This window comes from Salarias fasciatus, chromosome 10 (genome assembly GCF_902148845.1).
Source record: "Salarias fasciatus chromosome 10, fSalaFa1.1, whole genome shotgun sequence".
Classification (NCBI taxonomy): domain Eukaryota; kingdom Metazoa; phylum Chordata; class Actinopteri; order Blenniiformes; family Blenniidae; genus Salarias; species Salarias fasciatus.
Window position 1 is genome coordinate 22,341,237 of NC_043754.1, and position 16,175 is coordinate 22,357,411.

At 47.7% G+C, this 16,175-nt stretch overlaps 2 protein-coding genes across 4 annotated transcripts; one reads left to right on the forward strand and one right to left on the reverse strand.

Moving 5' to 3' along the window:
• Positions 1 to 2,350: 2,350 nt before the first annotated feature.
• Positions 2,351 to 5,048, forward strand: pgap2 (post-GPI attachment to proteins 2). The gene is made up of 6 exons (XM_030101478.1): positions 2,351 to 2,649; positions 3,071 to 3,233; positions 3,317 to 3,566; positions 3,650 to 3,756; positions 3,846 to 3,954; positions 4,850 to 5,048. Exons 2-6 carry the CDS (start codon positions 3,072 to 3,074, stop codon positions 4,978 to 4,980), a joined length of 759 nt encoding a protein of 252 aa, XP_029957338.1. The 5' UTR covers positions 2,351 to 2,649; position 3,071; the 3' UTR covers positions 4,981 to 5,048.
• Positions 5,049 to 5,430: 382 nt separating this feature from the next.
• On the reverse strand, positions 5,431 to 15,226 carry rhogb (ras homolog family member Gb). 3 transcript variants are annotated; one of them, XM_030101491.1, is made up of 5 exons: positions 15,063 to 15,211; positions 14,747 to 14,781; positions 7,332 to 7,605; positions 7,053 to 7,223; positions 5,431 to 6,982 (listed from the first exon to the last, which is right to left on the reverse strand). In XM_030101491.1, exons 3-5 carry the CDS (start codon positions 7,458 to 7,460, stop codon positions 6,701 to 6,703), a joined length of 582 nt encoding a protein of 193 aa, XP_029957351.1. In that variant the 5' UTR covers positions 7,461 to 7,605; positions 14,747 to 14,781; positions 15,063 to 15,211; the 3' UTR covers positions 5,431 to 6,700. The 3 variants fall into 3 exon arrangements, with proteins under 3 accessions (XP_029957351.1, XP_029957350.1, XP_029957352.1); XM_030101490.1 differs by lacking the exon at positions 14,747 to 14,781 and having other exon boundaries at positions 15,063 to 15,226; XM_030101492.1 differs by lacking the exon at positions 15,063 to 15,211 and having other exon boundaries at positions 14,743 to 14,764.
• Positions 15,227 to 16,175: the final 949 nt, after the last annotated feature.

The following is a 16,175-nucleotide window of genomic DNA, read 5'->3' on the forward strand; positions in this document are numbered from 1 at the left end:
CACACACACACACACACATACTGTTGCTGGCTGTTTGGAGATGTCGCAGTCAAACAGTGGGCGTCTTTATTCTCATAAAACATTTCACTTTTCTTCACTTTACTTTCCAAATTTCAAAAATTGGGACACTTTCATTTAAAAACACATGCACACACACACACACACACACACAATAATATAAAAAGCAATGAAACATGTTGTAGAACACACACATATTTTAGATACTTTTCCAGTTTCAGTCCATTAAAAACCTATAAAAATGACACTTTCGCAGACCAGAAGAACACTAACAGAATATAGAATTTGGACACTTTATCAAAATCGAACATTTAGGCATATCAACAATATCCACAGTTTCCCAGTTTGGGGTTAATAAAGTAATACTCTACTCTCTCTACTCTATATATTCCCTTCATTGTTTTTATTTTAGAAGTTGAATTGTGTTTTTATTTTTGATTTATTTAGTTAATTAAATCGATTATATATATATATATATATATATATATATATATATTATATATATATATATATATATATATATATATATATATATATATATATATACAATGGGGGAAATAAGTATTGAACGCATTAACTGTTTTGTCATTACATTTATTTCCAAAGATGCAATTCATGTGACATTTCTTCCAGACACTGGTATTAACTCAAATAATCCACACATGAAAAGAAATCACAACATTCAAATCCATAAATAGTGATTATGTGGAATTAAGTGCAATAACACAGGAAAAAAGTATTGAACACACCATGGGAAAGCTGTATAGTTTGTCAAGGAAAGGCACCATACCATCTCACACCTGAAAGTAATTATTAGTCTTTGTACTTCCTATAAGTGCAAACCAACATCAGCTGGGTTAGTGCTAATTGATGGCCCTATAAACAGGTTGTTTTTTCACCAAGTAGTCAAACAAGACACATCTCATGATGGGTAAAAGCAAGGAGCTCTCTCAAGACCTTCGCAGCCTGATTGTTGCTCAGCATCGGAATGGAACTGGTTACAGACTTATCTCAAAGAATCTGAGTATTCCAGTAAGCACCGTTGGGGCCATTATCCGCAAGTGGAAGAAGCATCACCTTATCATCAACAGGCCGCGCACAGGAGCTCCTCGCAAGATTTCTGACCAGGGAGTCAGAAAGATGGTCAGAAGAGTTCTCAAAGAGCCAAGGACCACCCGGAAAGCACTCCAGCAAGACATGGAGGCAGCAGGTACAAGTGTTACAGAGAAAACGATAGGCAATGCACACCACCGCCATGGCCTCTATGGACGCTCAGCCCGCAAGACTCCGTTCCTCAAAAAAAGGCATGTTGAAGCTCGTCTAAAGTTTGCTAAACAGCATCTGGATAAGCCTGTGGAATACTGGGAGAATGTTGTCTGGTCAGATGAGACCAAAATTGAACTTTTTGGCTGTCATACTACACACTATGTTTGGAGGAGAAATGGCACTGCACATCACCCAAATAACACTATACCAACAGTGAAGTTTGGTGGTGGAAACATCATGGCATGGGGTTGTTTCTCATCTCGTGGTACTGGCAGACTTCATATAATTGAAGGAGCAATGAATGGAAACATCTATCGGCAAATTCTTGAGATGAACCTCCTGTCATCCACCAGGATGATGAAGATGAGACGGGGCTGGACCTTTCAACAGGACAACGATCCGAAGCACACGGCAAAGTTGACTCTCGAATGGTTTAAAAAAAAGAAAATCAATGTGTTAGAATGGCCCAGTCCCAGACCTGACTTAAATCCGATCGAACATTTGTGGAAAGAACTAAAGATAAGGGTTCACCAGAGGGCACCAAAGAATATTCAGGATTTGAAGACAATCTGTGCGGAGGAATGGGCAAAAATCACACCTGAGCAGTGTGGGCGATTAGTTCATACAAACAACAAGCGTCTGGAAGCAGTCATTGCAAACAAAGGCTTCTCCACAAAGTATTAAACGAGTCTCAGATAGTGTGTTCAATACTTTTTTCCTGTGTTATTGCACTTAATTCCACATAATCACTATTTATGGATTTGAATGTTGTGATTTCTTTTCATGTGTGGATTATTTGAGTTAATACCAGTGTCTGGAAGAAATGTCACATGAATTGCATCTTTGGAAATAAATGTAATGACAAAACAGTTAATGCGTTCAATACTTATTTCCCCCATTGTGTATATATATATATATATATATATATATATATACACACATATAGAAGTTGTGGCATTATTTTGAAGTTGCAGCATTATTTTGAAGGGCACGATGGCTGGAAGTCGCAGTGTTTTTAAAGCGCTTTATGACCGGAAGTTGTAGTATTATTTTGTAGGACATGACCGGAAGTCGAGCAGACGCTCCGCCGGTGTTGATGTGGCGCGGCTCGGTGCGGCACAGCACGGAAACAAACTGAACTCAGTGGCAGTGATTTTTATCAGAGCGATGTCAGTAAAGTCACGAGCGCTCTGACGGGTTTCGAACCGGCCGCTCGTCGGTGTCGCAGCTAGCAGCTAGCCCGCCGGGGGCTAACGGGGCTAATTGGAGCTAACCGGATCATCGGGAGGGGCGAGGGCGAGCTGACCCGGGTTCAATGGAGGCGGGACGAAGCGGGCGGACGAGCTCGGCGGCGCAGCCGTGAAGGTGAGCGCGAGGACGGGATCAAGGTCTGAGTCGGAGCGCTCGTGCTAACTGTTAGCCGCAGGCTACCGGGAAGCGGCGCAGACACCTGTTGACTCAAACTCTAGCAGATAAAACTGGTTAAAACTGAGGGACGGGGTCTCATGAAGCGTCAAATGAAGCTGTGTTAAAAAGAAATTAAAGGTTGTTAATGATGAAACTGCTATAAAGTGTTGAAATAACGAGCGATCCAGTCAAACAGAAGTGACATGAAGGTGTTGATCGTCTCAGAGCTTCACAGGAGTAATCTGTAACTTTTAATCTCAACACTCCCAGAAGCTTCTGCCACCCTGACAGAACTCCCAGTGAGTTTAGGGAGTCTGCTGTTTGGAGCATGACATGACATGATGATGATGATGATGATGATGGTGGTGTGTGCCTGCAGGATGCTCCAGGGCCCCTCGGGGACCCTGGACCGGCCCCTGGTCCGGCTGCCCTTCACCAGCTTTGCTGTGGCGACGGTGCTGCTGCCGCTGACCGGCCTGCTGGCCTGCCTCTTCATCTCCCTCCTCTACCACTTCCAGGACGCCACCTACACACACTGCCAGGTAGCGGGGCCTTCCTCCTCCTCCTCCTCCTCCTCCTCCTCCTCCTCCTCCTGACACTTACCCGGGTTGTTTGTGTTTTTCAGGTGACGAACTTGCTGCCGTCCATCAGCGCCGCCATCAGCCGCGTCCCGGAGCGTTACATCTGGCGCGGCTGCATCGGCCTGCACTCGGCGCCGCGCTACCTGGTGACCGCCGCCTACTTCAGCTTCTACCGCGCCCGCTTCGCCGGGCGGCTGGCGGAGCTGCTGCTGAGCGCCGCCGCGCTCCTCTGCAGCCTGGTGGAGAACACCGGGCTGCTGCTGCTCACCTACGTGTCGTCCACCGAGTCCTACAGTGGGTAGTGTGTGGCGTCCGTCTGTCCCCGCCGGCGTCCCGTCTGCCCCCCCCCCATCCTCACGTCCCGTCTTTTCCTGCAGGCCTCCACAAAAACGGCTTCATCGCGTTCGTGTCGAGCTCGCTGCTGCACATGCTGATTACATGCAGGCTGTGGTATGTGATCAAGAGGCACTACGTCAACCCCGAGGTAACACATACACACATGCACACACGGGCTCACCCATACACACACACTTACCCAGACATAGACGTTGAGTGTGTGTGTGTGTGTGTTAGGAGCTGAAGTCGTACCGCTGGAAGCTGCGTCTCTTCCTGGCGAACGTGAGCTGCTGCCTCCTCGCCTTCTACTTCTTCAGACGCCACAACACGTACTGCGAGCCAGGAAGTGAGTGACGGTTCCGCCGCCTCGCCGTTCTCGGAGAGTTTCAAATGATTTTAAACTGACCTCTCTATTGACTTGTCACTAGGGATGTCCCGATCAGGTTTTTTTTTGCCTCCGAGTCCGAGTCCTATCATTTTGAGTATCTGCCAATTCCAAGTCCCGATCCGATTCTTTTCTGATATAGTAACACATGTACATTATCTATATATAAAAAAAAATAATAAAAAAACTTATGAAAAGTTCTCCTTTTTTTTCTTAACGTCAGTTCAAAACAACACATATTGCCGTCTCTCTGTAATTACATCTTTCTGTAGCGCGGAAAACCTAAATACATCTCGTTTAACCCATTAAAGCCGGGCACGCATTACCGCTTCAGTGTGCAGCAGCGGCCAGAAACGTTCAATACAAAGTCAGGAGGCAGTGCAGCAACACCATCTGGACCCGGAAACAGGACCAGTTATGCATATGCGCGAGTTTGATGCATTTCATTGCCCAAGAAACAGCTGATTAGCGCAAAGAAGAAAAAAAGACCCGGCGTCAATGGTCGAACTGTGCAACAGCACTTCCGGGTTTAATGATAGAATTGCGCAACAACGCCACTACCGTAAACGCGTCCCAGCTTCAATGGGTTAAAAAGGAAACTAAAAAAAAAATAAACATATGTATCCAACAGAGTCCAAATCGAGAGGAAACTTCCGATCCCGATCGAGTCCGTAATCACGTGATCGGGGCCAATTTCCGATCATGTTATCGGATCGGGACATCTCTACTTGTCACCCTCCTGTTTTTCACCATTCTCTGGACATGAGGATTGAAAAAGCAGATTTTCTCCCGTCTCTCTGACTTGTCCGTCATGTTTCCCTCGGCGTTTCCTGTTAAAGCCTGCTCTCTCCTGCAGTGTACACCCTGTTTGCCTTCTTCGAGTACCTGGTGGTCTTCTCCAACATGGCCTTCCACATGACGGCTTTCTTCGACTTCAGCAGTAAGGAGGTGCTGGTGGCGACGCCGCCGGAGGACAAGCGCTACTGAGGATCGGGTCGCTCCGCACAACAAGTTTTATTTAATTAATAAATGTTTAAAACGGAGCAGCTCTGGTCTCTTCTTTCTTTCCATCACATTACTGAAGTGTAACCGAACCCGGAGCTGCCGTGGGTGATTCTGATTTCCAGGCTCTTTCACCGGTTCCTCTCATGTTCTCCCTGCAGAATCGAACCGTGAAACACAAACCACACCTTTCTGCGTGTGTCATTTGCCTTTTTTGTGACGCGGCCGTACAGTTTGGGGAAGTGGTGTGACTGCAGCTCATTGATTCATAAACTCATTTGCCTGAGAGACATTCGGCCGGCCGCCGCTTCACGAGGAAGTGGCGAAGAGGAAGTCCACTTTAAATAATGCGACGTGTGTGTGTGAGTGTGTGCTCGGGAGCGATGGGTGGAGACCCACACTGGTCTCCACTTCAGACGCAAACAAATGACAAACGGCTTTTTAACTAGTTTAATTTCACATTTAAATAAAAGGACAGAAAATAAAATAGACGCATTATCATCGGAGCCGTTATCCCAACCGACAAGCTAACTGAAGCACAGCCGAAGTTCAATCACCTCCAAAGGCTCCCTTTCACATCAGATGTTCTATTTTTAATATTGAAATAAAGCGTAAACATTTTTAAATCTGAACTGTCGAGACAGGAAATGTTTTCAGAATGAAAGCTAAACACAGATTAAAGAGGAATTTAAAACCTCTAAGAGAATGATGACGAGTTGAAGCTGAAGATAATTTAAGATCAACGAGAAAAGTGAAAAAGCCGAGACTGAAACCAGAGCGATCAAGAACCGCCAAGACTTTAAAAATAGAAAGGAGAAGTTAGAGAGAACGAAGCACCAACAGTTGACTCTAAAGATAAAACAAGTAGATCAGGGGTGACAAACATGAGGTCCGTGGGCCAAAACCGGCCCGCATGAGGCTCCCATCCGGTCAAAAACCAAGTAAACTGTAAAGATGTCAAAGAAGACACTGAGACAATAGAAGTGAAGAAACCACAAGAGCGAGAGCCGAGCTGAGACATCAGTGATGACAGCTAGCTAACTAGCATTAGCCTCAAAGCCATGCTGTCGGGGGGAGTTCAGAAAAACATTAACATCGAGAGGAGAAGCTTTTAGAACAACTGACTGTACTGCAAGTCAATGACATTGACTTTATGTTGAGATTGGTGGTATTTTGGATTGTAATGGTTTTATTTATTTGTTAAAAATAAACATTTTCACAATGGATGCTCAAAAAGAGGGACTTTCAAGGCTACTGTGACTCTGTTGTACCGGTCCGGCCCAAATTGGATGAAATTGTGCTGAATGTGACCCAGAAAATAAAATGTGTTTGACACCCCAGTATTGAATGAAAGTGTTGAGACTGACGATGAAATGTATGAAGCGAAACATCAAGGTTAATAAAGATGAAAAGTCAAGACCGACGTTAAAAACTTGAGACTGACAGACGTGATGCAGAGAATGAAGACGGAAGGTCAACGTCCGACACTGGAGCAGATTCTTTACACCTGAAAGCTTGACCGGTTGAGCAGACTAGCCGCTAGCTGTTAGCCGTTAGCAGCTGCTGTTTGTAATTAGGTTCAGATTCACAGTAGAACCGTTTGCAGGTGGGAAGCTCAAATCTGCTACTTCAGATCAAAAGAAGAAAGGCGTAATCAAAGAAAGTCCCGCCCCAGACGTCCGTCTTCCTCGGCGGGCGGGGTTTCCTACAACAGGACGCAGATCTTCTTGGAGGCGGTGGCGGCGGGCTGCGGGTTGAGGAAGGCCCTCACCGCCTCGACGAACACGTCTTTGATGCCGTCCTGGTTGAGAGCCGAGCACTCCATGTAGCGCACGGCGTGGATCTGGCGGGCCAGGGCGGTGCCCTGCTGGTGGGTGACGGGCGCCTGGTTCTGCTCCTTCAGCTTCCTCTGGGTCTCGGCGTCGCTCCGGAGGTCGCTCTTCGTGCCCACCAGGAGGATGGGGACGCCGGGACAGTGGTGGGACACCTGGGGGATAGGCAGCTGCTCAGTTACCAAACAAAACGACCCATCAGACGACCCGTCGGCGACCTCTGACCTCTGGGTGCCACTTGTGCTTGACGTTCTCGTAGGAGGCGGGGCTCGAGATGGAGAAGCAGATGACGAAGACGTTGGTCTGAGGGTAGGACAGCGTCCTCAGCCGGTCGTACTCCTCCTGGCCCGCCGTGTCCCACAGGTTCAGACTGATGATCCTGCTGTCCACCGTCACCTGCCACACAGGTAAGACGCTCAGAGACACTGGGATGTGGGGACAGGTGGGGGCAGGTGGGGACAGGTGGGGGCAGGTGGTGACAGGTGGGGGCAGGTGGGGACGTACCTGGCTGCTGTAGTTGTCGAACACGGTGGGGATGTACTCTTTGGGGAACGCTCCCGTGGTGTAGGAGATGAGGAGGCAGGTCTTCCCCACGGCGCCGTCGCCAACGACCACACACTTGATGGTCTGCATGATGACCTCTGGCCTCCGACCTCTGAACCCCTGGGCGGTGCGAGGGTTCTCTTCAGGGGATCGGACTGGGCGGCTGGTCCTGGTGTCGGGGAGACTTCGGGCTCAACACAGCAGGTTCAGATCGACGTGACGTCCCATCATCCGACTGCGGGGGAGGGGGAGGGGAGAGTCCCTGTTTATGGAAATGATCCCTGCATAGGGAAACGGTCCCTGAACACAACAGATGCTATCTCACACACACACACACACACACACACTTGACAACCGCAGGGATCGAGGGTTGACAGTGAAACTTTAACTTTTGAAACTGGAGTCGATATAAACGCTGGAGGCGAAAACCCCCCGGAAGCAGACACGAGGCCAACACATCCAGCTGGAGGTCATCAGGGGACAGTTTGACCTCCTGGAAGGAAGCGACTCGTTCACGTCAAACGGCTCTGAAGACCAGAGGTTACCAGAGGAGGCAGTGAAGCGTCCGGCCTGTGGAGGGCGCCACCTCCATCGGCGCCCCCAACCCATGAGCATCTGCTCCCCTGGTTGAGACCGTGAATGAGGATGGCTGGTTTTATGTTGGAACAATCGATCGGTCTTGAGTCCGCTGTCGGTGTCTTCGTCCAGCTGATACAGTAAAAACACTCTAGAACGACAGTCCCACCCATTTGCATGCAGAGTGAGAAAAAAGAGGGTCAGCCTCCAGATGTGTGTTAAGAAGAGAGACAGCAGCTCGGCCCAGTCCCCGGGGACGCCCCCCGCCCTCCCCCGCCCTCCCCCGTCCCTCTCTGGGCGGAGGTCGGCTGATCTCACTCCTGCTGGATGTGTTCACCTCTGATCTCCGTCTTCCTGCCCATTCTTCGCTCTGTTTACACTCAGCTGAGAGCCGGGACCTCTGACCTCCCGGTCGCCCAGGGCTTCCCTCACATCTTAGACATTCCTCACAGCTACAGCGAATTAAACCGATCAAATCACAGACGCCGAATGTCTTTAAGGGCCGCTCGCACAGTCGCACCGGGCTGAAAGGGGGTTTGTAAAGAGGCCCACAGACAGCCACGACCACGCCCACCTTCAGTGAAACGAGTGGCTCCATACTGGAGATTCATCCAGAAAGAGGAAGTGATCACATGTTCATGTTGGGTTTTTACAGAAAATAGAAAAGTTTCACAGCAATTTTTTCCCATAAGTTAAGAAGAAAAAAAAAAACATTTCCATGTTTAAGCAATGCCTTCTTATGCAAATCAAAAAAGTTGCGTTGGTCTTTTTCACATAGAATAACAATTCACCTTTTAAAAAAAATCTTTTTAATGCAATAAATTATAAAGTTTCAAGTACAAAAGTAGAGTTTCTAGCCAATTCAATACTGATTCCAATTCTACATAAAATAACTGGTGAAAAAAGTTTTATGTATTTGTGGAACATTTTCAGGCAATAATAATGTGTGTGCAAAACTTTATTTTTTAATGCAGATATCTAACATTAAAGGAAAAGTACAGTTTAAACAGCTTTCACGTTGTTTATAGAATGAAGTAGAACAATATCCTCACCCAGATGCTTTTCTGATCCGAACAGTGCTTCGAGAGAAATTTAGATCCAAAATCGAGTGGCGAACATCCGTATACGTCTAGCAGACAGGGCATCGGTAATGCTGCTCCCAAAACGGCTTTAATCATCCAAAAACTCATTAGTTTCACCAATATTTCATCATGGTGCCATGCGCAGTACGGCTCATTGTTTCCAGGGCAACCGGAGGCTACACAACAACTTTCTTCTTCCAGTTTAGTGCAAAATGGACGAATATCTGTCGGATGAAGATGTTGTGGACGAGAACGTTGAATATGAATGGTGTCCTTAGTGTTTCGAGCCAGAGTGTACAGATGAAGAGCTCATCGAAAGGCGAGCGCAGAGGTAAAGAGAAGAACGGCTGCCAGAGCCGGACTGCGCGCGGCAGCCGTAAACAAAGCTTTCAGTTCAGAGGTCAACAGAACCACAACATTTATCTGGCGACACTGGGCTGTCATGGAGGAGAGGCGTGAGCGGACCATGATGAAATATTGGTGAAACTAATGAGTTTTTGGACGATTAAAGTCGTTTTGGGAGCAGCGTTACTGATGCCCCGTCTGCTAGACGTATACGGATGTCCGCCACTCAATTTTGGATATAAATTTCTCCCGAAGCACTGTTCGGATCAGAAAAGCCTTCTGGGTGAGTATATTGTTCTACTTCATTCTATAAAAACATGAAAGCTGTTTAAACCGTACTTTTCCTTTAAAGCTATGGAAGGAAAAAAAAGGTTTTGTTTGACGATCACTTTCAGTTAATATTTTATGTGATGATAATTTGAGATGCGCCGGTACCAGAACTGGGCATCGGTTCGATACCGGTCGGAGAACTCGGACTCGTGAAAGCTCCTAGATAAGATCACAAATATGACATGACGTTATCTGTCAGCAACGTCGGCAGCAGGACGAGGGAAGTGGACTGCTGTTCGATTCCCGACAGGTTTTCAGATTACTTATGTCCGAGAAACAAGGTGTGGCGAACGCATTACGTTAACGTAACAACGTTACCAAACCGAACCAGCAGCGCTCACATGGTCAGGTGAGGACGCCCAGACGTTTCCAACACAATCATCATCAATGATCCTCCAGAGTCTCGGCAGACTGAAAACGGTTCGAGTGTCATAACGTTGTTGATTTGCAATTCGTGTGCAGTTAAAAAAAAAAGGAAGCGCTGGGAGGAAACACGTCATCGTGGTTTCATGTTGAAATTATTTCACAGGCGAGCTCTCAAAGAGTGGGACTCCAGCATTTCCTCACATAGTTTTACCCTAGAAGCTAATTGGATGGTTGACAGAATCCTAAAAGTTGCCCACAGAAATGAAGAGGGAAACGTGGCCCAGAGCTCCAGAGCTCAGACGCTGGCGTTTACAGCAACGGAGCGACTGAGAATGTGGCTCCCAACAACTTTTTCACGTGTAGATGGCAGAAACGCTGCTACTGCCCCATGCACACCACGCCGTGGTAAATGGTTGTTATTGTTCATCTACTGAGCATGACAAAGCAGAACAAGGCCTTCCTCCCAGTCCAGATTCTCCTGGTTCTGGTCCCAGTCCAGAGTCTCCTGGACTTGGTAGTTTTAGAGCTCACAGTCACCGTAATAACAGTCCTACATTCATTGTTCATGTTTTCATGTATAGTTTTAGGCTTTCTTTTTCTGAAATGGCTATAAGCTATTAGCCTCGTGAACCAGACCCGCTCTCTCCTCATCCACATTTGGATTTGGAGTTGGGCTTAGTCTGGATAGGAGCCCACTGAAACTTCTTGTACAGGGTGTCGGTTACTCCTTTGACTGACAGCGTGCTTCAGCCAATCAGCGCTTCAAAACAAATACGTCATCAAAATGCGTTAGCTTCTCTAAGGGTTAGCATTAGCTCATTAGCTCTAGCTTCTCTACACGCAAAGACACGCAAAAACGTCTTTTCCTGTTAGAAACTCACCAAGCACAGACTCTTGCTCTTGCTTGATTGTTGTAATGCTTGGTATTTTGGCTATAATTTTACTGATTGCAGCTTTCAGACGATGATTAAAGTTAAAATCCGTCATCTCCGATACGCGCAGCGATAGCATCACTTCCAGTTTAGCCACCGGAACTCGCCAAAAAAATTTAAAAACAAAAAGCGGCAACGCTGATTGACTCGGTCGTTTCAGGACCGAGAGAAATCCCCTTCTATGGGCTCCTACCCAGACTGAGCTCATCTCCAAAATCCAAATGTGGATGAGGACTGGGCAGGGCTGGTTTACGAGGCAAATAAGCTATAACCTTCAGCTATACCTTTTCATCTGAAACGTAAACAGGGTCGACTTGCTAAGCCTCCAACTTTGTGAGCTTCTTTTCTGTCAAAACGTTGAACTGTACTTGAGTTACGTCGGATCAGGAATTATCAGAAGTAGTCCTTGGTCAAGCTGAAATATCTTATGATTAGCATTCGTGCTAATTCCGTGTTCGATAGGATAAACTGAAGATCCATATTAGACCATCTGAGAACAACTTTTGAAAAGAGGTCCCAGACCAAATCTCTCCTGTCAGGTCTAGAGACACTGAAGGACATCAGGACCTCTCACACCTTTTCCTTCTTACACCAACAACCTGTTTCACTCTCTTCTTGTTGCCTGCCTCTGTTTCCAAACCGTCCCTCCACAGCTAGCTACTCTTTCTTCATTCAGAGGTTGAGACAGAAGCAAAACTCGGGGAAACTCGCCAGACGCTTGTTGAATATTTCCTGTGCAATCCTCAGTAAAGGTGTAGACTTTTGACTGAGACATAAAAACCAGCATGTTTTCATTTTGTGTCGCCTGTTGAGAGAACGTGGCAGATCGGGCTAAATCAGGGAAATCAAGAAAACTACTTGGAGCGACTCTCAAAGCTGGAAAAAAAAAAAATACCATGAAATGTTCAAAATGATGAGCGCAGAGATCAGCTGTCTGCTGTCTTTAAGGAACTGGCAGAAAAGTCGGGTTTCGTCTCGTCAGCGCTCATCTTTTTCTGGCGTTTTATGCTAATTTTGTTGCTGCGCTTTTAGTTCTTTGACCCACAGGAACAGGAACCGAGTTTTCTCACCGCTGATGCACCGGCGGGAAAACTGTGAAGACTGTGAAGTGTGGCTTCTCTCTCAAAATATTCATCAGGCAAGACATCCTGAACAGTAACTGCAACAAGCAAACCAGAGACCCACTGGACCGAACCAGAGACCCACTGGACCAGAACTACTGGACTGAACCAGAGACCCACTGGACCAGAACTACTGGACTGAACCAGAGACCCACTGGACCAGAACTACTGGACTGAACCAGAGACCCACTGGACCAGAAATACTGGACTGAACCAGAGACCCACTGGACCAGAACTACTGGACCGAACCAGAGACCCACTGGACCAGAACTACTGGACCAAACCAGAGACCCACTGGACCAGAACTACTGGACCGAACCAGAGACCCACTGCACCAGAACTACTGGACCAAACCATAGACCCACTGGACCGAACCAGAGACTCACTGGACCAGAACTACTGGACTGAACCAGAGACTCACTGGACCAGAACTACTGGACTGAACCAGAGACCCACTGGGCCAGAACTACTGGACCACACCACAGACTCACTAGGCCAGAAATACTGGACCAAACCAGAGACTCACTGGACCAGAAATACTGGACTGAACCATAAACCCACTGGACCAGAAATACTGGACCAAACCAGAGACTCACTGGACCAGAAATACTGGACCACACCACAGACTCACTAGGCCAGAAGTACTGGACCAAACCAGAGAATCACTGGACCAAACCAGAGACTCACTGGACCAAAAATACTGGACTGAACCAGAGACCCACTGGACCAGAAATACTGGACCGAACCAGAGACCCACTGGACCAGAAATACTGGACCGAACCAGAGACTCACTGGACCAGAACTGCTTGACCAAACCAGAGACCCACTGGACCAGAAATACTGGACCACACCACAGACTCACTAGGCCAGAAGTACTGGACCGAACCAGAGACCCACTGGACCAGAAATACTGGACTGAACCAGAGATCCACTGGGCCAGAAATACTGGACTGAACCAGAGATCCACTGGGCCAGAACTACTGGACCAAACCGGAAACCCACTGGACCAGAACTACTGGACCACACCACAGACTCACTGGACCGAACCAGAGACTCACTGGACCAGAACTGCTTGACCAAACCGGAAACCCACTGGACCAGAACTACTGGACCACACCACAGACTCACTGGACCAAACCAGAGACCCACTGGACCAGAACTACTGGACTGAACCAGAGACCCACTGGACCAGAACTACTGGACCAAACCAGAGACTCACTGAACCAGAACTATTGGACCACACCACAGACTCACTGGACCAGAAATACTGGACTGAACCAGAGACCCACTGGACCAGAAATACTGGACCGAACCAGAGACCCACTGGACCAGAAATACTGGACCAAACCAGAGACTCACTGGACCAGAAATACTGGACTGAACCAGAGACCCACTGGACCAGAAATACTGGACCACACCACAGACTCACTAGGCCAGAAGTACTGGACCGAACCAGAGACCCACTGGACCAGAAATACTGGACTGAACCAGAGATCCACTGGGCCAGAAATACTGGACTGAACCAGAGATCCACTGGGCCAGAAATACTGGACTGAACCAGAGACCCACTGGGCCAGAACTACTGGACCAAACCGGAAACCCACTGGACCAGAACTACTGGACCACACCACAGACTCACTGGACCGAACCAGAGACTCACTGGACCAGAACTGCTTGACCAAACCGGAAACCCACTGGACCAGAACTACTGGACCACACCACAGACTCACTGGACCAAACCAGAGACCCACTGGACCAGAACTACTGGACTGAACCAGAGACCCACTGGACCAGAACTACTGGACCAAACCAGAGACTCACTGAACCAGAACTATTGGACCACACCACAGACTCACTGGACCAGAAATACTGGACCGAACCAGAGACTCACTGGACCGAACCAGAGACTCGCTGGAACAGAAATACTGGACCAAACCAGAGACTCACTGGACCAGAAATACTGGACTGAACCAGGGATGAAGTACCTGAAGTAATGGACAAAACCAGGACTAAAATACGGGACTGGATTACAGACAATAATTACCAGACCAAAGCAGGATTGAAATACCTAGCTGTCAGTGTTTCAGTCCTAAATTTGGACTAGTCTTCAACCTGGTTTAGCCTGACCCTAAACTTGACTGTGTGGTCTGAGTGTAGACCTGTGCTTCCCTGGTAATGAACCTGATTTTAGAGCTCACTCTCAAAGTGGTGTGGCCTGGTCTTAGAGCTGGTTTTTCTACTGGTCTTCGACTAGCTGCACCTGGTTTTAATGTGGACTCGGATGTTGTTGAAACTGGCCTTTACACCGGGTTTCACTTTGGTGGTTTTGGCCTGATCTTCCATCTGGTTTTGGTCTGGAGTCAGACCAGGTTTTGGTCTGGTGTCAGACTTGGTTTTGGTCTGGTTTTAGACCAGGTTTTGGTCTGGTTTTAGACCAGGTTTTGGTCTGGTTTTAGACCAGGTTGTAGTCCATGAGGTCTCATCAGATGTTGGAGTTTGTTTCACTGCTCTGTGACTCTGAATCTCTTCTGTTGTTTCAAATAAAGAATTATAGTTTGATGACAGATTGTTTCTTTTCAGCTTCACGCTGAGAGTGAAAGGGAGACACACACACACACACACACACTGCAGGGAGTGGTCACACTTCATCTCCAGTTTCCTGCAACAGAAACACACAAACAGGTACACACACACACACACACACACACACACACACACACACACACACACACACACACACACAGTCAGACACTAATAGACATTCAGACAGACACACATCCTAACACACACAGATGGTAGTTATCAACTGATAGTTATCAACTAATGGACATAAGAGTCAATCAATACGCTCTCTCTGTCTCTCTCTCTCCCACACACACACACACACACACACACACACACACACACACACACACACCGGGGCGCTACGCACAGACTCACCGGTCATCAGCTCTCCTCTCCGGGCGCGCAGCTCCGGTCCGTCCCGGGTGTGTGTGTGTTTGGTGCGTGTGTGTGTGTGTGTGTGTGTGTGTGTGTGTGTGTGTGTGTGAGCGTGTCAGTGGAGGGGCAGCGGATCTCTGTCTCGGTGTAAGACAGGCGGGCGGAGCTAACGAAGAGGAAGAAGTCCAGAGGAGCTGGAGGGGAAGTGGTGGAGCAAGTTAGGGGAAGTTTAATGCGCGTGCACTGTGCGCGCGTGTGCACGAGACAGAACTTTACAGGAAGCCCCGCCCACATTTGATGGACAGGTGAGCTCCCAGGTGACCAGTAATCCATCTTTACATTCTGCCACGGCTGGTCTGTAGCAGCTGATTCCACAATAATTCGAACTGCTGTCAGAAGTGTTTTACACCACATGTAGAGAGAAACACAGCGCTTTGGCATTTTTGTCTCTTAAAAGTTTTGCCTTTACACATCAGCGTTCGGAAAATGGTGTAGTTCTCATGCTGGTCCACTAGTGGGCGCTGTCATCGAGGGACAACTTTTTAAACAGGAAGAAACCTGCAGAACCAGAGACTTCCTGCAGAACCAGACTCAGAGAGACTTCCTGCAGAACCAGACTCAGAGAGACTTCCTGCGGTTCCGGTTGGGGTTTGGAGGTAGAATGAGAGGACAGGGTTGGACAGAGACAGACATCGTCTCAAACCTTGTTGTGTATTTTTTGACGGGTTTCAAACTCGGGTTGAGGGAAGGATTCCCTTCATGGAGTTCCAGATGGTCCTTTACATTATCAGGATTCCGACTGGTTTCATATTGATTGATACTACAAAGTTCCTGTGGTCTAGATAAAGTTCTTTTGAATCGTCCTTCTGATGGCTTCGTTCTGGTTTAACAGACTAACCGGGTTGGGTTACTGTGAGGTCAGTTATTTAGTTTGTGCTGAATCCTAGAAACCTTCTGTCAGACCTTTTCCGTCTCACGCTGAAGCCCCACACACTCTCCAGTTTGTGTCATTTTTCTTTCCCCATCATCGTCCTGTCTCAGGCGTTTCCGTGGTAACCAGAGACCGGCTGGTGGGTCTCTGTGGCTGTTGGGTTCGTCCGGATCTCCATTAGT

Excerpts from the sequence above, each read along its gene's own strand:
- pgap2 (XM_030101478.1), top strand. The coding sequence starts at position 3,072 with ATGCTCCAGGGCCCCTCGGGGACCCTGGACCGGCCCCTGGTCCGGCTG. Across the intron at positions 3,234-3,316 it reads CCACCTACACACACTGCCAG|GTGACGAACTTGCTGCCGTC; the intron begins GTAGCGGGGCCT and ends TGTGTTTTTCAG. Across the intron at positions 3,567-3,649 it reads GTCGTCCACCGAGTCCTACA|GCCTCCACAAAAACGGCTTC; the intron begins GTGGGTAGTGTG and ends CTTTTCCTGCAG.
- rhogb (XM_030101490.1), bottom strand. The coding sequence starts at position 7,460 with ATGCAGACCATCAAGTGTGTGGTCGTTGGCGACGGCGCCGTGGGGAAG. Across the intron at positions 7,224-7,331 it reads TCGACAACTACAGCAGCCAG|GTGACGGTGGACAGCAGGAT; the intron begins GTACGTCCCCAC and ends CCTGTGTGGCAG. Across the intron at positions 6,983-7,052 it reads AGCACAAGTGGCACCCAGAG|GTGTCCCACCACTGTCCCGG; the intron begins GTCAGAGGTCGC and ends CCTATCCCCCAG.